Raw genomic sequence first — 24,192 nt, 5'->3', positions numbered from 1 at the left:
GATTTTGAACCCAATTATGCCACATGGTGAAATTCAAGTGAAACTTGATAAGAACTTATTTCAATCCAAGATTCATGCCTATTTGTGTTTTACATAGTAACACATATTAACATGGTAACATAACTTGTACATATTCCGTTTCAGAATCAATTTGGGATCAGAAAACGGAAAGCAGTTTTGGAAACCCTGATGTGTTCCCTATTTATCCCTAAAGTATTTTCCCAGCCCCGAAGGAAATGTGGACCCTATAGACAAAATTGTACCAAATACCATTTTTTCGCTCCAATTTTTAGGAATTGCGCGATTCCTTTTGACCTTTTGACAAGTTTTTTTACACCTTGTTATTTAGAATGAGAAACTTAAAAAACGCTGAAAATTTTATTGAGTTTCGTTAATAAATAAAGATTTTATTACATATTACATATTCATTGAGTTTCTAAAACTAAAATTTATATCAACATTTTAATAGGATTGCAAATATTAGGAACAATTTGATACATATTTTTTCCGAGCTATATTTTTTTGTTTAGAGAAATTAATTTTTGGTCTTACAAAAAAAATTTCAAGTCAATATCTCAATTATATTCAAAAATATGCCACTTTAAAACTGCGTCCTTCAAAAATATTGCACTTTTTCATACTAAATTTTTTTTATAAATTTTCTTAATATTTTATTCAGCACAAATCATTGGTTCTGACTCAGTCACATTAAGAAAACAAAATCTTTAGTATGAAAAAGTGCAATATTTTTTAAGTACGGAGTTTTAAAGGGATTTTAGAACATGTGGCCCTATATTTTTAAAAAAGCGGACCAAGGTATGGCAAAATTTTAAAATTTCAATTTTGAAATGCCTATAACTAGAAAATTATAAGAGATAAATAGCACACGCAAGCTCGGCTAGATCTTGTAAATATTTTTGTCCCCTTAAAATCGAACTCCGAAACATTAGTTAAATTTTTTTTCTGAAATGTGCCAACTTATGTTTAGTTTTTCTATACATTTCAATAAGTTATATGTAAATAAATATTTTTTTGAAACCCGTACGAAAGTTGTGGCCTTCGCTTAAAAAATATGGAAGATTAAAGATAAATCTGTATGCTGTGTGAATATTTAAGTCCGGCACTGCACAGTGGTTTAGAAACTTTTTTTTGGAAATAATTCGGTATCTCGGGAACTATTGGAGATATTATTACAAAATTTCACATGGTTAGTGCTGAGGTGTTTTTGAGTTGAATTACATTTGTTCAGCTTCCTAGGGAGTAATACGGGCCAGTTTGTGCCCCCTCAAAGTTGGTCACCTCGGGTCTCAAAATTTTTAAAAAAATCCCTAAAAATATGATCCGAATGAGCTGAAATTTAAAATATAAATAGTCCTTGAGAAGATCTACAAAAAATACGCTTACATGTGTAGGTTATCTCCTTCAGTTGAAGAGATATTTAGGTTTATTTATTTTTTTTTTTAATTTTGCTCGATTTTTTTTTTGTTTTTTAGATATGGCGGCCCTACGGAGGGTTGAATTTTTTTTTCAAAATATTAGCTATATTGGCAATAAAATATATATTGGCAAATAAATAAAATAAAAAAAACTTGGTAACAGTTATCTCGTCCGTGTAAAAAGTTACACGCATCCAAAGTTGGAACATGTAAAATGGGCCTAATTTTTTAAGATTTTTCCTAAAAAAGTCCCTATATTTTTTCTTTTGTAGAAACAAATTTTTATATGTTCCGGAAAGAAAACTTAATGCAAAAGCATGTAAAGTAAAATTGGGCTCACTTAAGCGGACACAGTATCCCCCAGACCTATCCAAACTTGGACAATTTTAAAAAAAATATTTAGGTTTCAGTAAAAAATTCTATATGTTGTTTAAATACTTAGAAAGTTGTTTTACTATCACACGGTAAATAGCGTCACAGTAGGCACTTTTCTAAAAAAAACTCAGTTTTTGGAACACGATTTCCCCGTTTTAGGAATTTCGGTATTTGAAAATAAAAAATGTCAAAAATTATAATGTCATTAATTTAAGGACATTTGGATCTAAATTAGTTCCCAATTTTGTTATGATATCTTTAACCGTTAAAATTTTACATTAAATCAAATTTTATATTTTTATTCGTGGAAAATCACCATATGAAAGTTTTTTTAGTTTTTAAGGTAAATGAAGTCCCAAAATTTTATAAAATTATTTAATTTTTCTAAAATATCAATCCTCAGGTCATAATGTTTTCAACAGTATCAAATACTTATATAAAAAGCCTTTATTTACTCCTCAGAAGTTCCACAAACCTTGCCCGCTTTGACAAATTTGTACATTTTTTCATATAATGCGTACAAAATGTTATTAACATATCAAATGTAAATTTTGAATTCAAACACATACTGACTTAACAGAAATTTTAGTGTAACAGATTTTTGCACGCATTATATGAAAAAACGTACAAATTTGTCAAAGCGATACCGAATTATTTCCAAAAAAAAAAGTTTCTAAACCACTGTGCACGCATTATATGAAAAAACGTACAAATTTGTCAAAGCGATACCGAATTATTTCCAAAAAAAAGTTTCTAAACCACTGTGCACTGTACATATATACTTTATAGGGTCGGAAAATTATATTGTGGAAATTACAAACGGAATGACAAACTTATATATACCCTTCTCACGAAGGTGAAGGGTATAAAAAGGAGCTCAATCTGTGATCACTCATATTTCTTTACAAAAATCGATTTTTTATATAAAAACTCAAAATATCTAAATTCACTAATAACTTGGCCAATAAGCGTTGAATAAAAAAAGGAGCTCGATCTATGATCACTCATATTTCAGACCAAAATTCGATTTTACTTATATAAAAACTCAAAATATGTACATTGATTTACATATTTTGAGTTTTTGCAAGACTTAGGGATTTGTCTGTCTGTCTGTCTGTCTGTCTGTCTGTCTGTCTGTCTGTCTGTCTGTCTGTCTGTCTGTCTGTCTGTCTGTCTGTCTGTCTGTCTGTCTGTCTGTCTGTCTGTCTGTCTGTCTGTCTGTCTGTCTGTCTGTCTGTCTGTCTGTCTGTCTGTCTGTCTGTCTGTCTGTCTGTCTGTCTGTCTGTCTGTCTGTCTGTCTGTCTGTCTGTCTGTCTGTCTGTCTGTCTGTCTGTCTGTCTGTCTGTCTGTCTGTCTGTCTGTCTTTCTGTCTGTCTGTCTGTCTGTCTGTCTGTCTGTCTGTCTGTCTGTCTGTCTGTCTGTCTGTCTATCTGTCTGTCTGTCTGTCTGTCTGTCTGTCTGTTGAAATCAATTTTCTGAAGGCCCCAGATATCTCCGGGATCCAAATCTTCAACAATTCTGTCAGACATACTTTCGAGAATTTTGCTATTTAAAATCAGCAAAATCCGTCCATAAATAACGGAGATATGAGCAAAAATCCGAGACAACCTCTGAAAATTTCATCAAAAAACACAATATAATGCATGCTTTGACAAAAAAGCAACAAAACATATGGTTGGATGTGCAAGCTTTGGGTATTTTTTTTTTTTTTTTGTGTTTTGTTTCTTTTGGCGTTGTTGTTGTTTTTTATACAACTAAACGTTTGTTTGGTTGTGTGTTGGTTTTTTTGACAAAAAATCAACAAATCGTATGTTTGAATGTGCATGCTTTGCGTATTTTGTTTTTTATACCCTTCAGCTTCATGGGAAGGGTTGTTGTTGTTGTTGTTTTTTATACAACTAAACTTTTGTTTGGTTGTGTGTTGGTTTTTTTGACAAAAAATCAACAAATCGTATGTTTGAATGTGCATGGTTTGCGTATTTTGTTTCTTTTGGCGTTGTTGTTGTTTTTTATACAATTAAACGTATGTTTGGATGTGTGTTGGTTTCATTGCCTTGCGTATTTTGTTTTTGTTTTTTCTTTTGGTATTCTGTTTCGTTTGGCGTTGTTGTTGTTTTTTGTGTTCTTGATAAATTTAGGATGCTGTAAGCTGAAAGTGGGCAATGTACATACATACCTATATACTAATTATAAAAAATAATAATGCATCCACAACAAAGGTGAAGGGTATATAAGATTCGGCATAGCCGAATATAGCACTCTTACTTGTTTAAACAAATCGAACACAAGCATTTTTTAACTTGGACAGGACAACGTCTGTCGGGTCAGCTAGTAAACCTATACTAATGACTAGGGTATTCAATTAATCGGGTTTCTGGTTTAACCGGTTAATCGAGCTAATAATTAATCGAGGTTTAGATTTAATCGGTTAATTTAAAATTATTCGATTAACCGAATAATTTATATTTTCATTTCAAATTGAAAATACAACAACGAATTTTGTATACAAAAACATAAAAAATGCCAAATAAGGTATTTGAGATCATTTTTGTAAACATATCGCCTATTTGCTGCAACAACATCATTACTCAAAATCCGTGTTTATTAGGGTATTCAAACGATTAACCGTTAATCGGTTAACCGATTAATTTTTGTCGGTTAACTGTTCGAATAATTCAAAAATGCCGATTTTCAAATAACAAAGATTGTGTGATCGCATTACTTTTTGCTACTATTTTTGAGATATTGAATTTTTAGTTTGTGATATTTTCAAAATGCCCATAGTTAGTCATTATGGACATATCTCGTTTGTACTGAAAGTAAAATTGTGTACATTTACAAGTGAATAAATAATATATTTTTTTGGAATTTATATTTATGAAGAGTAGCTTGATTGTTATATGTATGAATGTTTCATTATTGCGTTTTAGTTTTTTTGTTGTGACCCCAAAGTCCTATATATAGGACGACTTAAAAAACCACTTTTTTCAATAAATTTTTAAAAAACTTTAATTGCACTGTTTTTTATTTCTCATTTGCTTCCAAAACAATATAAAAGTAATTTTAAAATGATCAAGCTCAAGCCGTCGGCATATCTGGGTTAAATACATATCATTCCTCCCTACTTAAATAAAATCACATCCCACCTACTTCGAGTTACAATTCGCTGTCCTTCTTTCTCATTAATATTACTTTGACTGTCTGTAGGCGTTACATTTAAACCCTCACGAGTTTCAAACAAAGTTATATCCAAATTTGTATTCTTTCTCATTTGATCCGTATGTGCCTGTTTCCGTATTCCATTAACTAACACCAGGTACCTATAACTACTTAGTTTACTATTAACCTTTCCCTTTACCCATTTAACGAAATTGGAAAAAAACATTTCTGTACCATACTTCCTCGCCAACATTGAAATGTACTACTTTATTCTGATAACCTTCAGAACCGTGGTTTATTCCTACATTTGGTTCAACTGATTTTGAACTGTTTTTCGCTGTGACATTTGATTTATTAGAATTTAAATGTTCGGGGTTTATATTGAAAAATCATTTCTCCTGGTGTTAAGCCAGTTGACGAGGTCGGAGTTGTTCTATACTTTAATAAGAATCGGTCAATTCTTAGCTGTAAACATTTACCGGCCTCTTTTTGATCCAACAGTGATTTTCGCAAACCATTTTTGAAGGTTTGTACAGCTCTGTCTGCACTGCCGTTAGATTGGGGGTGGTATGGAGGAAACTTAAGAGGGATTATCATTAGATTTACAAAATTCAAAAAATTCTCTGGAGCTAAATGGTGGCCCATTATCACTTACAATACTAAATGGTAACCCAAATGTTGAAAATATTGACCGAAGTTTTTCGATTACCACAGTTGCTGTAGTTGATTCAAAAGGAATAGCCTCCATCCATTTGGAATATGCATCATACAAAATCAAAATCTGATGTCCATTTAAAGAACAGAAATCCATATGAATTCTCTCAAATGGATATGTTGTCTCTATCCATTTTGATAGATTAACCGGCTTTGAGTTTTGTGTAGACTGACAAAAATCACAATTATTATTAAAGTTTTCAATATCTTGGTCTATACCTGGCCACCATACAACTGTTCTTGCCAAAGCTTTACTTCTAACTATTGCTATATGTTGATCATGAATTAATTGTAGAACATTATTACGTAAAGTAATCGGTATCACTATTCTATCACCGTAAAATAAACACCCATTTTCAGTAGCTAGAGATTATCTTTTTAAATAATACTTTTGTTGCTCCCCTGTCATTTCTGTTGGCCAATTGCCAGTTATAATAGAATTATAAATTTGTGTCAAACATGAGTAATTTTTCTATCATTATACTATCATATTCAATACCTGTATTATAACTCATTGGCAGTCTTGATGCATTAGCCATATCCTTTGCCTTTTTATACTTATAGTCATACGAATACATTGATAAGGAAATAGCCCACATCTGAAGGCGATTATCTGCCACACCCGAAATATCTTTTCTCTCACCAAAAATTGCTCGTAAGGGCTGATGATCACTGTGTATGTAAAATTAAACCCAAAAATATATTTGTGGAATTTTTTTTACTGCAAATATAATGGCTAGTGCCTCTCTATGAAGCTGAGAATAGTTACGTTCTGCTTGATGCAAACATCACTGGCCGTTCCACACCATCAATAACATGAGACAATACTCCCCCTACTCCATATGGACTTGCATCCGCAGACACAATGATTTTCTTTGTAGGATCATAATGAGTTAATATATTTATGTTATTAACCAATCGCTTACTGCGTTGAAAACTTTCACTATGCTCTTTTTCCCATGACCACTTTACCTTTTCTTTTGTCAACTCATAAAAGCAATGTAGTTCTCCAGACAAATTAGGAATACATTTATTATAATAATTGATCATCCCTAAGTATGATTTCAATTGAGTTTTGTTGCATGGTTCTGGAGCATTAACAACGGCATCCACCTTTTGCGGGCTTGGTACTATACCTATTCCATTTATTCGATAACCCAAATAATCAATTTCTGATTTATAAAATTCGCTCTTTTCTAAATTCACCTTTACATTGTATTCTAACAACCTGTCTAAGACCCGTAACAAATTGACTTTGCAATCATCTTCAGATTTACCTCCAATTACTATATCATCAAAATAAACTTGAACATTTTCAATATTTCTTAAAATCTGATCGATTTTAGAACAAAATATCTGGGGTGCTGTTTTGAGGCCAAAAACTAATCTAGTAAATTGAAATAACCCAACATGAGTGTTGATGGTGAGCAGTTCCCTAGAACGTTCTGAAACAGCCACCTGTAAATAAGCCTCCGTTAAATCTAGTTTGGTAAACACTTTCCAACTTACTATAGATGATAATATATCATCTATACGTGGTATTGCGCTGTGTTCCATCTCTACAAACTTGTTTACGGTTCTTTTACAATCTACGCAAAGTCGAATTGACCCATCCCCTTTATTAACAATTACCAGTGGGCTGGCCCAATTTCTCCTCGTTACAGGTACTAACTGAGGGTGTGTTAGTACCTGTAACGAGGTACTAACACACATAATCTGTTAAGTTCGTGTTCAACCTTAGCTTTCAGGCTATAAGGAACGGTGTTTGCTTTGCAAAAAATAGGGTATGAATAATTTTTCAATACAATTTCCGCTTTAAAAGTTCTTATAACCGTATCGTTCGATTTAGTAAAAATCGCATTATACTTTTCCAAAAACTTCATTTTATTTAATTTAATTTCAATTCAGAATCAGTTTTTGCCAAATTAATGTTACAATACTCAGTAAAGAAATTTTTCCAACCACTAAAAATTACATCCATCCAATTTCTACCCAGTAATGGGTAGAAGTACATTTCTGTGTTTAAAACAATTAATTTTAAATTGAAATTACAACATTTAAGATTTACCTTAACCGTAAATTCTCCAAGTGTTTTAACTCGTTCCCCAGAAATTAATTTTATAGAAAGTTCATCCTTAAAAAGTTTATATTTAGAAAAATACTTCTAAAAATCTCCCTTATGAATCACGGTAACACACGCCCCTGTATCTACTTCAAATTCTATATCATTGTTCTCAATACCTAATTTAAGTTTCAAAGGTTTAATTTTAAGATATGTTATGTTATTTATATAATTACACAATTGCTCATCTTCTTCATGTTCTTCTTCCAAACTCTTAATTTTCGTTTGTCCTCTCTTCATCTTACAAAACATTTGCATGTGGCCTTGCTTTCCACAATTAAAGCAAATCACATTTTTGTAAAAATTTTGCTTCCCGTTACAAGCTTGTTTGTTGTTGCTGCCATATGAGTTGTTGCTGACTGCGCTGCTTTGTTGTTCTGATTGTTCACCTCTTCTTGACGTTCCATACCCTCTTTTTAGCAACACATTAATGTTCTCATCTTCCTCTTTGATCAATGCTACGTTCGTTGTTGTTATTTATACTCCATTTGCTAATTCTATTGCACAATTTGTGTAAATCAACTTCACTCAATAATCGTTGTTGTATTTTTTGGTCTCCAACTCCACATACAAATTGAATTAATAAGGCTTTATCCAGAAAGTCACCAAAATCACAATACTGAGCTTGTTGTTTTAGCTCAATCACAAAATCCGCCAGATTCTGACCAACAGTTCTATTAGTTTCAAAAAATTTGTAACACTCTGCGATAATATTTCTTTTTGGTTTTAAATAATTTTTTAATTTATTCACCAACTCTGCATACGTATAGTCATTTTCAGTTTTAGGAGCCGTTAAAGAAACAATTACCCGGTATAATTCTGCACCACCAAAACTGCACAAAAATCCAATCTTTTCGGGGTCTTTTATGGAATTCAATTTAAAAAGATGATCCAATCTGCGAGCATAAAGATCAAAATCTTCTCCTAGTAAAAAAGGGTCTGCAGATCCAATAAATTTCGACATTTCTACTTGATCTGCTACTTTTTCTTCATTTACTTTGTCTTCCTCCTTTACCATTTACTTGTACTTTTTTTCTTCGTCGCCAATGATAAGTTTAAACAAACAACGTGGTTTAATGCTAGTTGAAGACTGATTTAATTATTCTTATTGACATAATTGTACACATGAACTTATTAATATAAATAACTAAGAGAACCCTAAGTGATAACATATTTATTAACAGAACTTTATGTTAAATACATATCATTTATTAGATTATTAGTTTTTTCTAAAAAAAACCGACAAATTTCACAAAAAAAACTAGGTATTTTTATTTTACCTATTTTTTGACGATTTCAAAAATATTTTGCCGATTTTGCATTTTTACTTCACACTAAAAAAATATACAGAAATACACCATTGCATGAATTTGCAATGCAAATACACAAGATTGTGAATGCCGCTTATGTGTCTTGATTTTTATGCAATTTATACATCGAGTATTATCATTTGTTGTTTTATTAATGCGATTAAATTCTATATGAAATTATCTAGCGTTCTGAGTCTTTAATCCCGCCAATTATTAAAAAAAATTATTAACTACAGTACCCACTAGGGTGATCGGCCCGGTTTTTAATAACCGGTTATAACCGGTTTTTTTGGTAAGGTTGGTTTAGGTTTTTTTGAAAAGCTCACATTTTGAATATCGAAGAAAGCGGGTTTTTTTCCTCCAATAGCCGGTTTTTACTAAAAATGTGTTTTTATGAGTTTTAGTATATTAAAAACTTTAAAAAATATTCAAAATCCAAAAAAAAATTAAAACAAATACTTCAACTATTTTAGAAGACTTTTTATATTTAGAAAATGTCACAAGTGATATAGAAACCCTGAAAACTTACTCAATGCATTGTTTTCTATATGTCCTACAAGTACACCGAGTAAAAGATAATTTTCAATGTCTAGTTTTATACAAACAAAAAAATATACTCCAAAGCATTTATACTGTGTTTTAATTATCCCTAAGAGATTATTTTACCTTCGTAAGGTCTTCAAATTTACTGACGTTAACGATCTTCGGGTTAAATTTGACACAAATAGAAAATAGATTTAAAAAAAAACCTATCGTAGTTGTTGACATTTGAAACTAAATTAAAGTCATAAAATATCAAAAATATCAACCAATAATTTTTAGAAAAATTTTTTGAAGGATAAGAAAAACATGGCTTTGGTATTTATCCGTGGAATCCCAGTTTTCATTCGTGTATAATATTAGAGCTATCAGAGATATATTGCCAATTTGTTCTAAAAAAAGCTCTGAAAATATGTAACTTAATTGTGCGTAACAAAACACCTTAAGTCTAAACAAGTTTATAGATATTTTTTTGCCAAATTGTTTTTCTAAAAACCTAACGTAGTTGTTGACTTTTGAAATTAAATAAAATTCATAAAATATCAACCACTCACTTTTAGAAAAATGAAATATTAATTTCAAAATGGGTCAAATGGGATAGAAGAAATAATCAAAATTGTTTTCCTCACTATTATTTTAATAAATAAAACTTGTTTCTTCTTATTTCTAGGCGTTTTAATATTTTTCAAAAAAAACCGGTTAACCAGTTATTATAAAAAAACCAAAACCGGTTTATTTAAATTGCAATTTTTCGAAGAAACCGAATACCTAATTTTTCACTTCCTCACTTTTCACTAAATTTGTTCTTAATTATAAAGATCGGGAGAGATGGAAACCTATTATCGTTTCCAAACAAACTGAAATTTTAAATTTTAACTGCGAATATCTCGTAAACTATAAGTGATAAAATATAGCCATAGCACTGTTTATTTGTAGGTCACCTTTTGAAATCGTAGCGACAGAAATAATTTTGAATTATTCATATACCCCAGATTTTTTAATATGCCTATATATTAATTGTGTTTCTTTCTTTTTGAACGGGGATAGTTTGTTGAAGGAAAGGTGATGAAAGAATGAGAAAAGCTTGGATTTGACAACTGTGTAATTGAGCGTTATATTTGTTATTAGTACAGGGCGCTGAACAGTGGGAGAAAACCCTAATTTAGTGGAATTAAATTCGCATCTTCTAAACGCTTGGCCAAATTAATTTCATTTATATGGAAATATTGCAGGCAAGGGGGTAAGCTAATAAAGTAATGCAATATGGGTACTGCTACTACAGTAGAATGAGCGGGAGAGGCTGCTAAACTACACTACCTCGGAAGAAATTCTATACTATTCAATTCTAAGAAATTATTTTAATATATCTTTCAAAAAATTAAAATTTTATAATTAATTTTATTTATAGCAAGTAACTTTTAAATCTATAGATTTTGGACATTTACCCTATTGCCGACATAGGTTGAAATATTCATATAAAATTAAACTTTCACTAGGAAGTAAGGATCCAACAAAAGTTGCATAACATCATTCGATAACGGTTCCACTTTTTTATAGCTTGCAGATGAAGTTCTGGACAATGTGGATATAACACAGCGTTAAAACAAATATATTAATATTGACATAAAACGCTTTGCAAATGTTATATTTTTAATCTAAATAAAGAACTACCATATTTAAAAGGACTCATAATTTTATGTCAAATTTGGTATATGGGCATTTGTTTTTTAGCAACTTGTAAGTAGTTAGAATTATATAAATTTCATTTTTATATAATGTAATTACCAATAGCACTTCTTATATACAATCTTAAAAAATAAGGAACAAATTTAGTACGAGATTTTACATCGTCTCAATGATAATAATTTCTTAAAAAAATTATATAAATTCACCTCGCACTTTTTCGCAGCTGAATTTTTCACCATATGTAGTTTATAATATAGCCTTGATATTGGTAATTCAAAAAGTAAAAAAAAATTCTATTAGAATATGGCTATTGGTTATCACAAACAGCGGAAAATATATTTTTATTTTTCTGATTTACCAAGCCTCATATTCCATCTACATAAAAAAAGTAAAAATACAACTTAAAGAAAACCTTGTACTATCCTGCTTAATAACAACTTTGGAAACAATTCTTCATAAAAAAAATTTCTGAAAATTTTTTTACATTTAAATAGTTGCCAATACCAGACCACTGAAGTTATTAATAAATATTAAATATTTTTAAGTACAGCAACAACTATAGATTGAAACTACATAACAATAAATCAAATATGCCAAAGTTTTATTTTTATTTTGTCACTAAATTGTTGATTTCTCCCACAGTGCGCTGTGATAAATATTAGTTATTAAAAAATATATATTAAAAATAATAATTATTATAAACTGATGTTGTTGATTGGCAGCGGCCGCAAATACCATATCATGCTTAATGATCAAACGCGCTAACCAATTAAGCCACAGCTCCCTCGTATCCGACTTTGGGGCCCTTATTGTTTAAAGTCCAAATTTAAAACTGAAACTCTGCTACGCCTCCTCGGAAATCAGACTATCAGTTTAGAAGTTACATATTTATTTCCTCTTTTTTTCATTTCCCCCACCGTGTCTCGTCCGTCTCAAGCTGTAGTTCCAAATGGTTCGGTTTGTTTATATGCGTCAATTGATCTAAAATCTTACGTTATGTATTTTATAAATGATATGAAATAATATGAAATTTACTTATAACTACTTAATATGTATAAGTAGTTATAAATAAAGGTAAACCCTCTAACCCACAAACTTTAAAACAGCTAAAAAAAAGTTGTCGAATAATTTTGTTTAGGGTAAGAACAGCCATCAGAAACTAATTTGCAAATTAAGTTTAGGAACCAGGTGCAAAAAGGTGAAAAGTGTCTTAGGGCATTGTTTCCGGTTTAGGTGTAAAAAACAATACGATGTAAACATTAATTATGATACGATTTTATTGAAAAAATAATGAAAAAGATACTTTCTACGATAAATGAAGGTCGCATTTTGAGAAACACACTGTGACTTTTTGCATAGTTTGCACCATCTTTTTTGCATAACCAGATTGGAAAGTGGTCGATACTGTCATAACGGACGTCATTAACTGGATGTTTTGCTTTTTCGCCAACTTTTGAACTTCCTGGCTGTGAATCTTCTTGTGGAGTACCAAATGACCATGAGTCAAGGCGGATAATTTAATCCATCTGCCGTCTCTATCTACCATTCTTATAATTTTTTTATATAACAAAAAAGTAAAAAACTATCAAATATAACACGCCGATAAAGTTATCCGCAACCTGCAACAGTGCCCTGAGGCACTGTTGCAACACACTTTTTGTTAGTTGTTTAACATTTATAAATTCATAGACTGAAATAAGTAAGATTCCTTTTAAAAAAATTATTTCGAATAAATCGATCAAAAAGTTAGTAAAACTTTGATTAAAAAAAAATCACACACAAAATTTGACATGCTTAAATTATGACATCACTCACAAAACAGCTGACAAAACAAAAACTAAAAGTCAGAATGCATTTCGACCTTCATAAATAACATAAATAACTTTTAAACATAATTATTGACTTTTCCATTCTAAATCACATACAATTTTCATTTATTACAATCAGTTTAGGGCACTGTTGACGTCACCGAGCTTAAGAGAATTTTTTTAAGAGAGCCATGTCGCCATCTGTGTTTATTTCTTTATGCACACCAGTGTTGCCAAAACTTTAAGACCATATCCCACCAGATTGCACTTAAAATAACGCCAGAAACCACTCAATCTTTAAATAAAACCACTGATTAAAACCGCTAAATAAAAAATTTAAATAAATTTTAAATTAAAATGTCTGCCAAAAACGTTATATACTAAAATTAATTAAGATTAATCCATTAGAAATTATAATTTTGAGTATATTTCTGATGTACCAACCAAATTTAAAAACTTTCATGAGACTTCATAATCGTAGCAGCACTTTTCATGGCGACGAAGGCAATTATTAATAAACATTATTGAAATAGATATACTTTACTGTCAAAATTCTATTAACCATCTGAAATTGCAAACGAGTTCTTAAGTTTGATTTTACAATATTAAGCTGACTAAAAACTCGATCCACTTCCGCATTTGACCATGGTATACAAATAATTTTCAAAGCTTAAACCAAAATTATGTAGTATATGAATGATTTGTCCATATAATAATGTAGATGTTACTGAAAATTGTCTGGACAACATACAAATTGTTCCAAATACGGAATGACATCTTTTTTATTGAAATACATTATTTATTGAAAAACTATCAATTTTTTTACAAAATGTCTCGGTTTTTAGAAGCAAAAAGTAAATGCAATTACCTTAGAATCAATTGCTTCAACAACGATATACAAAAATGTACAACACATCGTCTTATTTATGATTCCTTTTCAGACATATTTCCATTGCATTTGTATTTTCGTATTTCTGTTTCAAACTGATAACCTATATAATAGGGTATTCAATTAATCGGGTTTCTGGTTTAATCTGTTAATCGAGCAAATAATTAATCGAGGTTTAGATTTATTCGGTTAATTTAAAATTATTCGATTAACCGAATAATGTCTATTTTCATTTTAAATTGATAATACAACAACGAATTTTGTGTACAAAAACATAAAAAACAGCAAATAAGGTATTTGAGATAATTTTTGTAAACATATCTCCTATTTGCTGCAATAACGTCATTACTCAATATTCGTCTTTTTTGAACTCAGTAATACAATCATTCATACAGTTTTATCAGTTTTCAAAAAGTCTGTTTTTTATGTGAGAGTGTTTTTTGTTGTAAACATCAAAATTAAAATTCATGTTTTCTCGTATACCTATTTGATAAGTATAAATTTTAGTTAAATACAGGTTAGAAAGATATTAACATCTACTATTTAAATTTCTGAAATCGCATGATTTGTTGAAAATTTATTTAAGAAATAGTAAAATGTCATTAAACATTCAAAGGCGTTTTTCTCGAACCGACGTTTTTTGAATTATGACGTTGTTGCAGCAAATGAGCGATGTGTGAGGTTTTTAGGGTTTTAGTGAGATCTTCTGAAATAATCTTTTATAAAAAGAATATAATTTAAACGATTTTTTTCTTTAGATTTAATAAAACTTTTCTTGGAAAAGAATTCTCTGGCTGATTGTATACATATGTTTCAGAAATCAAAAGCATGATAAAGAATACTCCTTTTCGGATTGTTTAAATTTTGATTAATTTAATATGTAGTTTCGTTTATTTATGATAAAAGACTCATTTCAAAAAAAAGTTTCGTCTATACATGTAAATACAAACAAAGTTTCAAAGACATGTAAATTAAATACAGTGAGTGTCACTCAAAATCGTACAACATATTTTGTTTTTTAAATATTATGAAATTATACAGGCAATAATAGGTGATTATATAAAAAATTAAAAGTAATTTTATTAATTGGAACAAAAAATATGTATTTCAACAAAAAAGTTAACAAAACCTCAATTCGTTAAAAAAATATTGATGAAAATTAAAGAACATCACAAAATTCATATTTCACTTAAATTCGTACAATTATATTAAATTATAATTAAAACTTTAAAAATTAAAAAAAATGTTAATATTAAATAATCCTAATACTTTGTAGGGTATCATTTGCTATTTTTTAGTGCATTTACGATTTTAAATGAAGCGTTGATATTCTGGGCACTGACAGTCTTACCCAATTTTTTTATTTGTGGATAAGGGCAATTAAAATTATACCCAATTTTCTGATAGGTAATAGCACACACAATATAAAAATAGCATTTTAAAATATTTCCAAAACATCCACTTTCTAAAACTAATGAATAAAATTTGACTACGATGGTGTACGATTTTAAGTGACATTCACTGTATGTCAGTTCTCTGAAGGAAACCTGGGGATAAGTGTCTCCAAGTCACCAGTTTTGTCGACTATTTAGCGACATTGTCAACGAAGACGACTCTTCCATCTGTTATGAATTCATACCATTTCGTTTTTTAATTTGTTTATTATTTATATCTACTTCAGAAAAGTACCAAAAGTGTAGATTAGAATTACTAAAATGTACTAGTCAATAGTAATATCGTCAGTAGTAGACTTAAAATGACACGCACGTGTTAAATGTCTATAGTAAATAGCATTGTCTGGGGTAAAATAAGTCACTAGTACTGGTGACTGTGTCAATAGTAAGTCAGTATAGTTTCACTATTGACACTTCCTGCAGGGTTGTTATACATACTCACTAATGTTTATTGGATTTTCAAAAAATATCTAATTTCAATTTGAAATTTGTATTTGAATTGAAAGGCAAAAATAAATACAAAAAATGTGTTTAAAGTGCAAAAAGTAGGAATTTCGGTTAATCGACACAAATTAATCGGTTTATTTGTTATTTGAAAATCGGCAATTTTAAATTATTCGAACAGTTAACCGTCCAAAATTAATCGGTTAACCGATTAACGGTTAATCGAATTACATTAACCCTACTATATAACTATTAGGCTTAATGTAATTTTCAAAACATTCCATTTGGAACTGTCTTTCTGTTAAGTCAGTAAGGCGCCTAGATTTTTTTAGATACATATATGCAAAATACCATTTATCCATAAAGCTAGGTACTCTGTTAAAAATTTCGTGCGAAATGCTGTCAAACTACATATAAAATATTTGGAATGAAATATATGCGAAATAATTTCGCAAAAGCAGTACTTTGTTTTTATTGTGGAAAACATGTGAAATACATCTGGCAACCTTATTTTTCCACACGAAATAACATATGCAGCACTTCTTTCGCACGAAATTAAAACTAACAGCTAGCTGTCAAACAGCATATAAAATTTTTCGCATGAAAAAACCATAATTTTTCGCAAATATGAACAGAGTACTAGGCTTAAACCGTAAAAAAAAAAATCGGCATACACTTAAAAAATGTTTGAAAAATTTTATTATTTTAGTTTCGTGTAAGTAAATCAGTCATGGGCAAACACATACCACCATGAGTATATTTGTGTGCGTTAAGCAGCAGAGAGATGACTGACTGCACTGACTGTAATAAAAGAGAGAAAATCATAAACATAAAAAAATCCGCAACATAACCTTGCTTCTACAAATGCTAAACAGCAACTGATTTGATTTTGATCTCTGAGATCGTAACAAAGCAACAAACAAGTGGTCATTTCAGTAAAACACAGACACACTAATACACACAAGCTTATAGTGTAGGTGTGTCAACAAAGCGTCAGCAGAATTGTTTGGCCTATGCACGCGTGCATTAGAATCCCAATTTTGCTCGTGACTGAAGTAAATACAAGATATAAAAAGAGCTAAAAACCACCAACTGAAAATATTTTGCAGCTAGAAAAACCACTTAGCGGTTTTTTCTGAAAAATACCCGCTAACGAGAAAAAAATACCTCCAGATTTAGCTGAAAAACCACCGTTTTGGCAATACTTAATCAGTCAACTATTAATCAGTCTAGCTTGAGAACTCAAACAAGCAGGTTGTGTATCGTGTTTTTATCGCACAATTTAAGAATCAGTGTGCCAGTGAAAAAAAAAATGTCCCAACTTTTAAAGATGTATGATGAGATTTTTAATTGGGAAAAAGAGACGAAAGTTTACTGGCAACACCGATTCGTGGTGAGAGTGTATAACTAATATAATCGTAAAATGCAATAGTATAGGTTGCCTTTCCCTGAACTAAAGTCACCGTTAAATTTAAAAAAAATATATCTTTTTGAGATAATTGGTGTTTTGTAAGGCATGCCTTGAGGCGCTCTAGCGGGTTAGAGGGTTATAGTCTATTTTTTATTTATAATAAATGGTTTTTGTGATAGGAATGAAATTTCAAATAAAATGAAATGCAAAAAAGTTATATGTTTATTAGAGTTCATTTGTGACCAGGTCACTTCATTTGTTTTCGGGTATCATCATTTTTCTGAAGGTTTTTGCGCAAATAAAAATAATGGCGTCCTTTTTTTTGGGAAAATTTTCACTCCTTGTGGTGGTTCAACGCATCTAAAGACTCGCATTTTGAGCACATTTTTCTGTAGAGCAAAAACGGTTGAATATATTGCAAATCTGATTTCACCAGTCGATTGTGCATCAAAAATTAATACAATTGATGTTTTTTGAGTCATTAAAATAGTTCCAAAAACCCACAACAGGGGGCGCAAAAAAGTATTTTAGATTTTTTAAATATATGTACACGATGAAAGGGCATTTGAAGCTTATCAAAATGTTACCAATATTTCCTTTATATCACAATCCGTTAAAAAGTTATGTTTCTTTAAAAATGTTTTGCTAAGGCAAACTAATAAAAAAATTTCTAAATTTTTTTTTTACCAAATATTATTCTCTTGTTAAATAAATAACTTTGAAGTCACATAACTTTTTAATGTTTATTTTTAACGTTTTTCGAAGCTTAAAATGGCTTTTCATCGTGCATGTTTAATAAAACTAAAATTCTTTTTGTTATTTTTTTATGAGATTTGCGCCCCCTGTTTTGGGTTTTTGGAACAATTTTTAAGGATTCAAAAAGCATCAATTATATTAATTTTTGATTCAGAATCGACTGGTGAACTCAGATTTGCAATATATTCAACCGTTTTTGCTCTACAGACAAATGTGCTCAAAATGCGCGTCTTTAGGAGTGAAAATTTTCCAAAAAAAGGACGCCATTATTTTTATTTGCAAAAACCTTCAGAAAAATACCCGCAAATCAAATTTTTGAAATTAACTCTAATGTTTATATCTCATTATTCTGCAAAAATATTAAAAAAAGAATAAATTTGTTGCATAAAATCAATTTTTTAAGACATGCATTTCACTATGTTATTCCTTTAAGAAACATTATATAGAAAAAAATTTAAGTATTATTATTAAATAATATTAATAAAAAATCTATTAAAACCTGTTAAATTATTTTTTTTAACAGGTTTTATATATATATATTTTTAAATTATATATATATATTCTCTTCTCTTTTTTGTTTTTTAGGTAAAATGTATGTTAGACATCCTGACACCTATTTGCCACCTTTAAGCAATCTTAGCGAAACCGAAGGAGAAAGTTCTACGAATGACAGATGTACAAAAAGCAAATCAGATTTGGAATATTCTAAAAGAAAGTTAAGTGGTAAGTAATTAATATTCACCCAAATAATCGAATGGTCTTTTCAAATAATTCCTGTATTTGGTTGACGAATATTCTTCATTTAATTTATAAAATATTAATAAAACAAATATATGTGGGATGACTGACTGATAATCGCATGCTTTGGTATTTGTGTTATCCTAAAGCGACCAGATTTTGAAAATGAAAATAGATGACAGAAAGAAAAATTTAAAAAATTTGTTTGAATTCAACATTTTTTCAATATTTTACAGAAAAATTTACGTTCACATGTATGTATATTAGGGTGGCACCCCCAGTTTGGTGAACATTATTAAAAAAAATCATCCTGAAAAAATTTTAGGTAAATCCGTTGGGGTTAAGACTGTAAGGAACCTCCGGTTACTCCGGGTTTGAAGCTGGGGTAGCACTCAGCCTAGTCCAGGGTCCTTAACATAAAACTTTAAAAACATTTTTCTTTGTTTATTTTTTTCACTTCAGTTTATATATTGAGCCACAAATGCTTCTTTATTGAGAACAATTTGCTGTTGCTCCGTGAACTCCCGGGTGACACGTACCGATGCCCTATCACTCCTGTCCACTAGTTCCTACTCTCAAAATATTCTAGAATGTAATTCTAGAATCTACACTCGTCCCTGATTTTTCCGAGTGTTACTTCCAAGAGAAATATCTACCATTCTTGTCCTGAGCCAGTGCCCTAATCTCCTCCCTCCACGGATGTAAATCTGTTTTGGGCAAGGTAGGATGTAATCCGCCTTGTTTTGCTGATTGTAAACCAGCGCCCTGTTCTCACTATACAAAGGATCGGTGTTACCAAATCCGAATTTTGAACCGGTAGCTGTTGTAACAAAATTCATCTCAGTTGTTTGATCCTCTGTGTGTGTTACTCTGTTTGTTTGTGATGCGGACTGCCTGTGTGTGTTGTATTGCTGGTATGTATTGTGTTTGTTGTATTTCTTGGCTACTTCCTTCTTTGTCTTGTGTCCTCTTTAATACGGCTGAATATCTTTTCTCTCTCTTGACTACCCTCTCTTGACTTCTCTCTGTGACTCCTCTCTGTTGACTTCTCTCTCTGTTGACTCCTCTCTGCTGACATCCTCTGCTGTTGATATTCTGCTGTAGACACTCTGTTGTTTATTTTCGCAGCCAGTATTGTACCCACCACCCCCACCTGTACGGCTCGTATGACCTCCTGTACCCCATCGTCCTCCGGTTCTCTGAAAGTAAATTAAACCCAAATATTGGCGGATGTAATCCGCCCCACTATGATGGATGTCATCCACCATCTGCCCAATAAAACAATAATAGTTTCTTTCAATTCATTATATTAACTAATTCTTTCTTATAATTTTATTTTGTGTGGGATCAAATTCCTTGAAGTTTTTGGGTCCTCACAAAACGTGCCGCAAGCCCTCTGAAGTTTTGAGATGCATCTACAAGGCGAAAAGATTTCTATTATTTTAAATTAAATTGAAAAATTAACTTTTTAATGGCAAAATTTTTACAAAAACTGAAAAAAATGCATTTTTCCCCTTGTAGATGCATCTCAAAACTTCAGAGGGCTTGCTGCACGTCTTAACCCCAACGGATTTACCTAAAATTTTTTCAGGATGATTTTTTTACTAATGTTCACCAAAATCCAACTTTCGTATATTAAGTGCCACCTTAATATACATACATGTGAACGTAAATTTTTCTGTAAAATATTGAAAAAATGTGAACGTAATTGTCGATCTAATGAGATATAAAAAACCGAAATTGGTCTAAAAATTTTAAAGTTATTAAAAATTCGCCAGGCTATTAAGGTGTCTCAGGCAACTAGAACCAGAAATGTAGGAACAAAATTAACATATTTTGATAAATATTAAAATAAAAGCTAATTTTTACTTAAAATATGTCCATATTTACGTGTATATGAGATTTTGTCTTCGTAGGATACCGTTAAACTATTCGCAGATATGACCAAAAAATAAACATTTTTAACGGCAGTTTCAAAACTCCATTTTCAAATTTTTAAACATTTTGTTAAACTAATTTCAGAATTTTTTTATCATCTCATTGGGATTTTTTGAGAACATAATAGGGAATAAAATTATGAAAATATCTGTACAATGTTATTATTTAATAACTTTTTTATTTAATTAAAAGATTTAATATAATTTTTCATTTATTTTAATATATATATATATATATATATCTAATTGATGTTTCTTCGGCTGCAGCTAATTAATTATGTCCTTTTGCCAATGATCGCTGTCGAATCGTTGGTTTCTTTTTTTTTTCTTTTTTTTTTTAATTATTATTTTTTTAGTGATGCCAACTTATTTTTTATAAATATGTCATGACATACATATTTATTTCTTAGATATTTATGTTTAGATATTTATTTTAACATATATTGTTTTGTCGCAACACCGCCCGCTTTGCAAGACTATGTTTAATTATTAGTCTGCAATTCATTAAATGGAAGCGGAGCTAATTTTTGTATTGGCCTTTTATATAAACCGCCTTTTGTTTTTACTGTGGCCACTCGAACCATTCCATCGCTGCCGACTTCTACGGACTCTACTTTGCCGAGTACCCACTTCTGAGGAGGAAGATTATCTTCGTGGACAATAACGACGTCGCCGACTTTGAGGTTGTTGTTGGGTGTTCTCCATTTGGCTCGTTATTGTAAGTCCCGGACATAGTCCCGCTGCCACACAGCCCAAAAGTGTTCCTTGAGCGATGACAGCAGCCGAAAACGCTTCAAGGAGCCGTCCTTCGATTTCTGGCAGCGCTTTGAGCGATGACCCTATTAACAAATGACCTGGGGTGAGAGCTTCTCCGTCGTTGGGGTCTTCTGATATAGCCACGATTGGCCGAAAATCGAGAACGGCTTCGACGTCGATTAGGGCTGTGGTCAATTCTTCGAACGTTAAGTTCGCTTTGCCGATTGTTCCAAGCAGTAACGATTTCGCGGACTTCACCGCTGCTTCCCACAACTCTCCGAAGTGAGGCGCTCGTGGCGGTATGAACTGAAATTCCACTCCCCGTTCTGATGTTGCCTCTTGAACTCGTCCTTGTCCTTATCGTTCCATACTCTGGCGGTTCCGACGAAATTTGTGGCGTTGTCGCACCATATCTTTTTCGGAAGTCCTCTTCTACCCACAAACCTATTTAAAGCAGAGAGAAAAGTATCAGTTTGCAGATCTGACAATGCTTCCAAATGAATTGCTTTAGATGCAAAACAGACAAATACAGCAATATGAGTCTTTACTGGAGGTCTTCCCCTAATTCTTAACGTCGTAGATACTGGACCACACAAATCTACACCACATACCCAAAAAGGTCGACAACCAATTATTCGATGCTGAGGCAAATCGGCCATAATTTGTGCAGCTAATTTTGGCCGAAAATAAAAACAGGACATACAATTGTTTACTGTTTTTCGAGCAAGTTTACGAGCATTTATTACCCAAATTCTCCCACGCGAGATTCCTATTAATGCCCTAGGTCCTGCGTGACAGTTTGATTTATGTAATTCGAAGAAAAATATTTCTATAAAATGGGATGTTTCCTTTACAATTAATGGATATTTAGAATCATAGGGAAGCATTGATTTGCTTAATCGTCAGGCAACTCGCAATAAGGAAATGTTTATATTATCCATAGCATATTTTTGCATGAACGGATTTAATTTCTGTATATTAACCTGCTTTTTTAGCGCAGCTTTCGACAATATTTTAATTTCTTCGTAAAATTCAACATTTTGAATCATTTCAATGATCTTTAAAAACGCAAAATGAAGTTCGCTTACACTAAGTACTTTTAAACTATCATTAAGTTGCTTATTTGAACGCCATTTATTTTTTACACCCTTAACAAATCTTAAAATGTATGCAAAAATTCGAATAACTTTTCTAGATGAAGATTTATTATCAATCATTTCGTATATTCGATTTGAAGCATTTGCGCCTTCAGAACTTTGATCTGGAGAAAGATTTTTACTTAATATTAAGGTTCCCATTGTCCTAATTTCTACCGTCTTTTTCTTTTCTAGTAGCAAATATTCTGGGGAAAGCTCGAAATGTGAATTCTTGGGCCAATTTTCAGGTGTTTCTTTCAGAAATGACGGTCCCGAAAACCATGTTGACTGTGTGAGTTCATCAACATCGCATCCACGCGATACAATATCAGCTGGATTATGTGCCGATGGTACATATCGCCAAACAGCATCTGAAGAATTTTGCTGTATTTCTGATACGCGGTTACTAACGAATGTATGTAGAGAAGTTGGATGAGTTTTGATCCAATGAAGCACTATCTCTGAGTCACTCCAAAATGTTATATCTTGAATCATATATTTAGATAATTTTGACTTTACTACATACCATAATTTCGTTAACAAGTGTGCAGCCCATAAGAATATTTAAATCTAAACGAGGTAATGTCTTAACTTTCTTAGAAGGTGCAACTTTGGACTTAGCAACTAGAAGTCGTGCGATTCGACTTCACAAGCATTTGACATAAATACAACATCCATATGCGCTCATAGATGCGTCTGAAAATCCATGTATTTGTGTTTTAGATTTCAATGTTGTTCCAACAAATCGAGGTATAATTATTGAATTTATTTGTGTTAATACACGCTTGAAGTTTTGCCATGTAATATCTAAATTTTGAGGAATTATTTCATCCCAATCCAGATTTTTTTCCCAAATTTCTTGTAACAAAATTTTTGCCTTTATTACAATAGGAGCTAGTAACCCAAGAGGGTCAAATAATCGGGATGAAATAGACAGTATGTTTCGTTTAGTGGATGAAAGATGTTCAAACTTATTTTCCAATTGGAAACACAATACATCTTCATTAGGTTTCCATATTATCCAAAGCGCTCTAGTTGATTCAGAGTCATTTAACTCTAAGTGCCTCACGAGCTCATTACCTTTAAATTCGTTACAATTTGAATACCACTTAGCCAAAGAAAATCCACAAGAACTTAATATTTGATTTACCTTTCTCCGAATTTCATTTAATGTATTAATTTCGTCTGCCCCTGAAAGCAGATCATCCACATAAAAATCATTGGCTATAACATGTGATCCCAGAGGAAGTACATTTTTGAAAATATCACTTATTTCTTTAAGGCATCGAATCGCAAGAAATGGCGCTGTAGCAGTACCATAAGTTACTGTATTTAGTTTATAAATTTGTATTGGTAAATCTGGATTTTCTCGCCATAAAATTAATTTAAACTTGTGATCGTCTTCATGAACTCTGACTTGTCATACATCTTAGTTATATCAGCCGTAATAGCAAATTTATTCAAACGAAATTTCAATAATATTGAGAACAAGTCATCCTGTATTGTAGGACCAATCATAAG

At 31.2% G+C, this 24,192-nt stretch overlaps 1 protein-coding gene across 1 annotated transcript in view; it reads left to right on the top strand.

The window, feature by feature from the left end:
• Positions 1-24,192, top strand: part of kug (kugelei) — a 733,937-nt gene that overhangs the window by 676,143 nt on the left and 33,602 nt on the right. Inside the window, exon 21 of the mRNA XM_065505961.1 lies at positions 18,690-18,827. Within this exon, the coding sequence (XP_065362033.1) occupies positions 18,690-18,827 (138 nt within the window). The remainder of the gene's footprint in view (positions 1-18,689; positions 18,828-24,192) is intronic.

This window comes from Calliphora vicina, chromosome 3 (genome assembly GCF_958450345.1).
Source record: "Calliphora vicina chromosome 3, idCalVici1.1, whole genome shotgun sequence".
Lineage (NCBI taxonomy): Eukaryota > Metazoa > Arthropoda > Insecta > Diptera > Calliphoridae > Calliphora > Calliphora vicina.
This window is presented reverse-complemented; position numbering and strand designations above follow the sequence as displayed.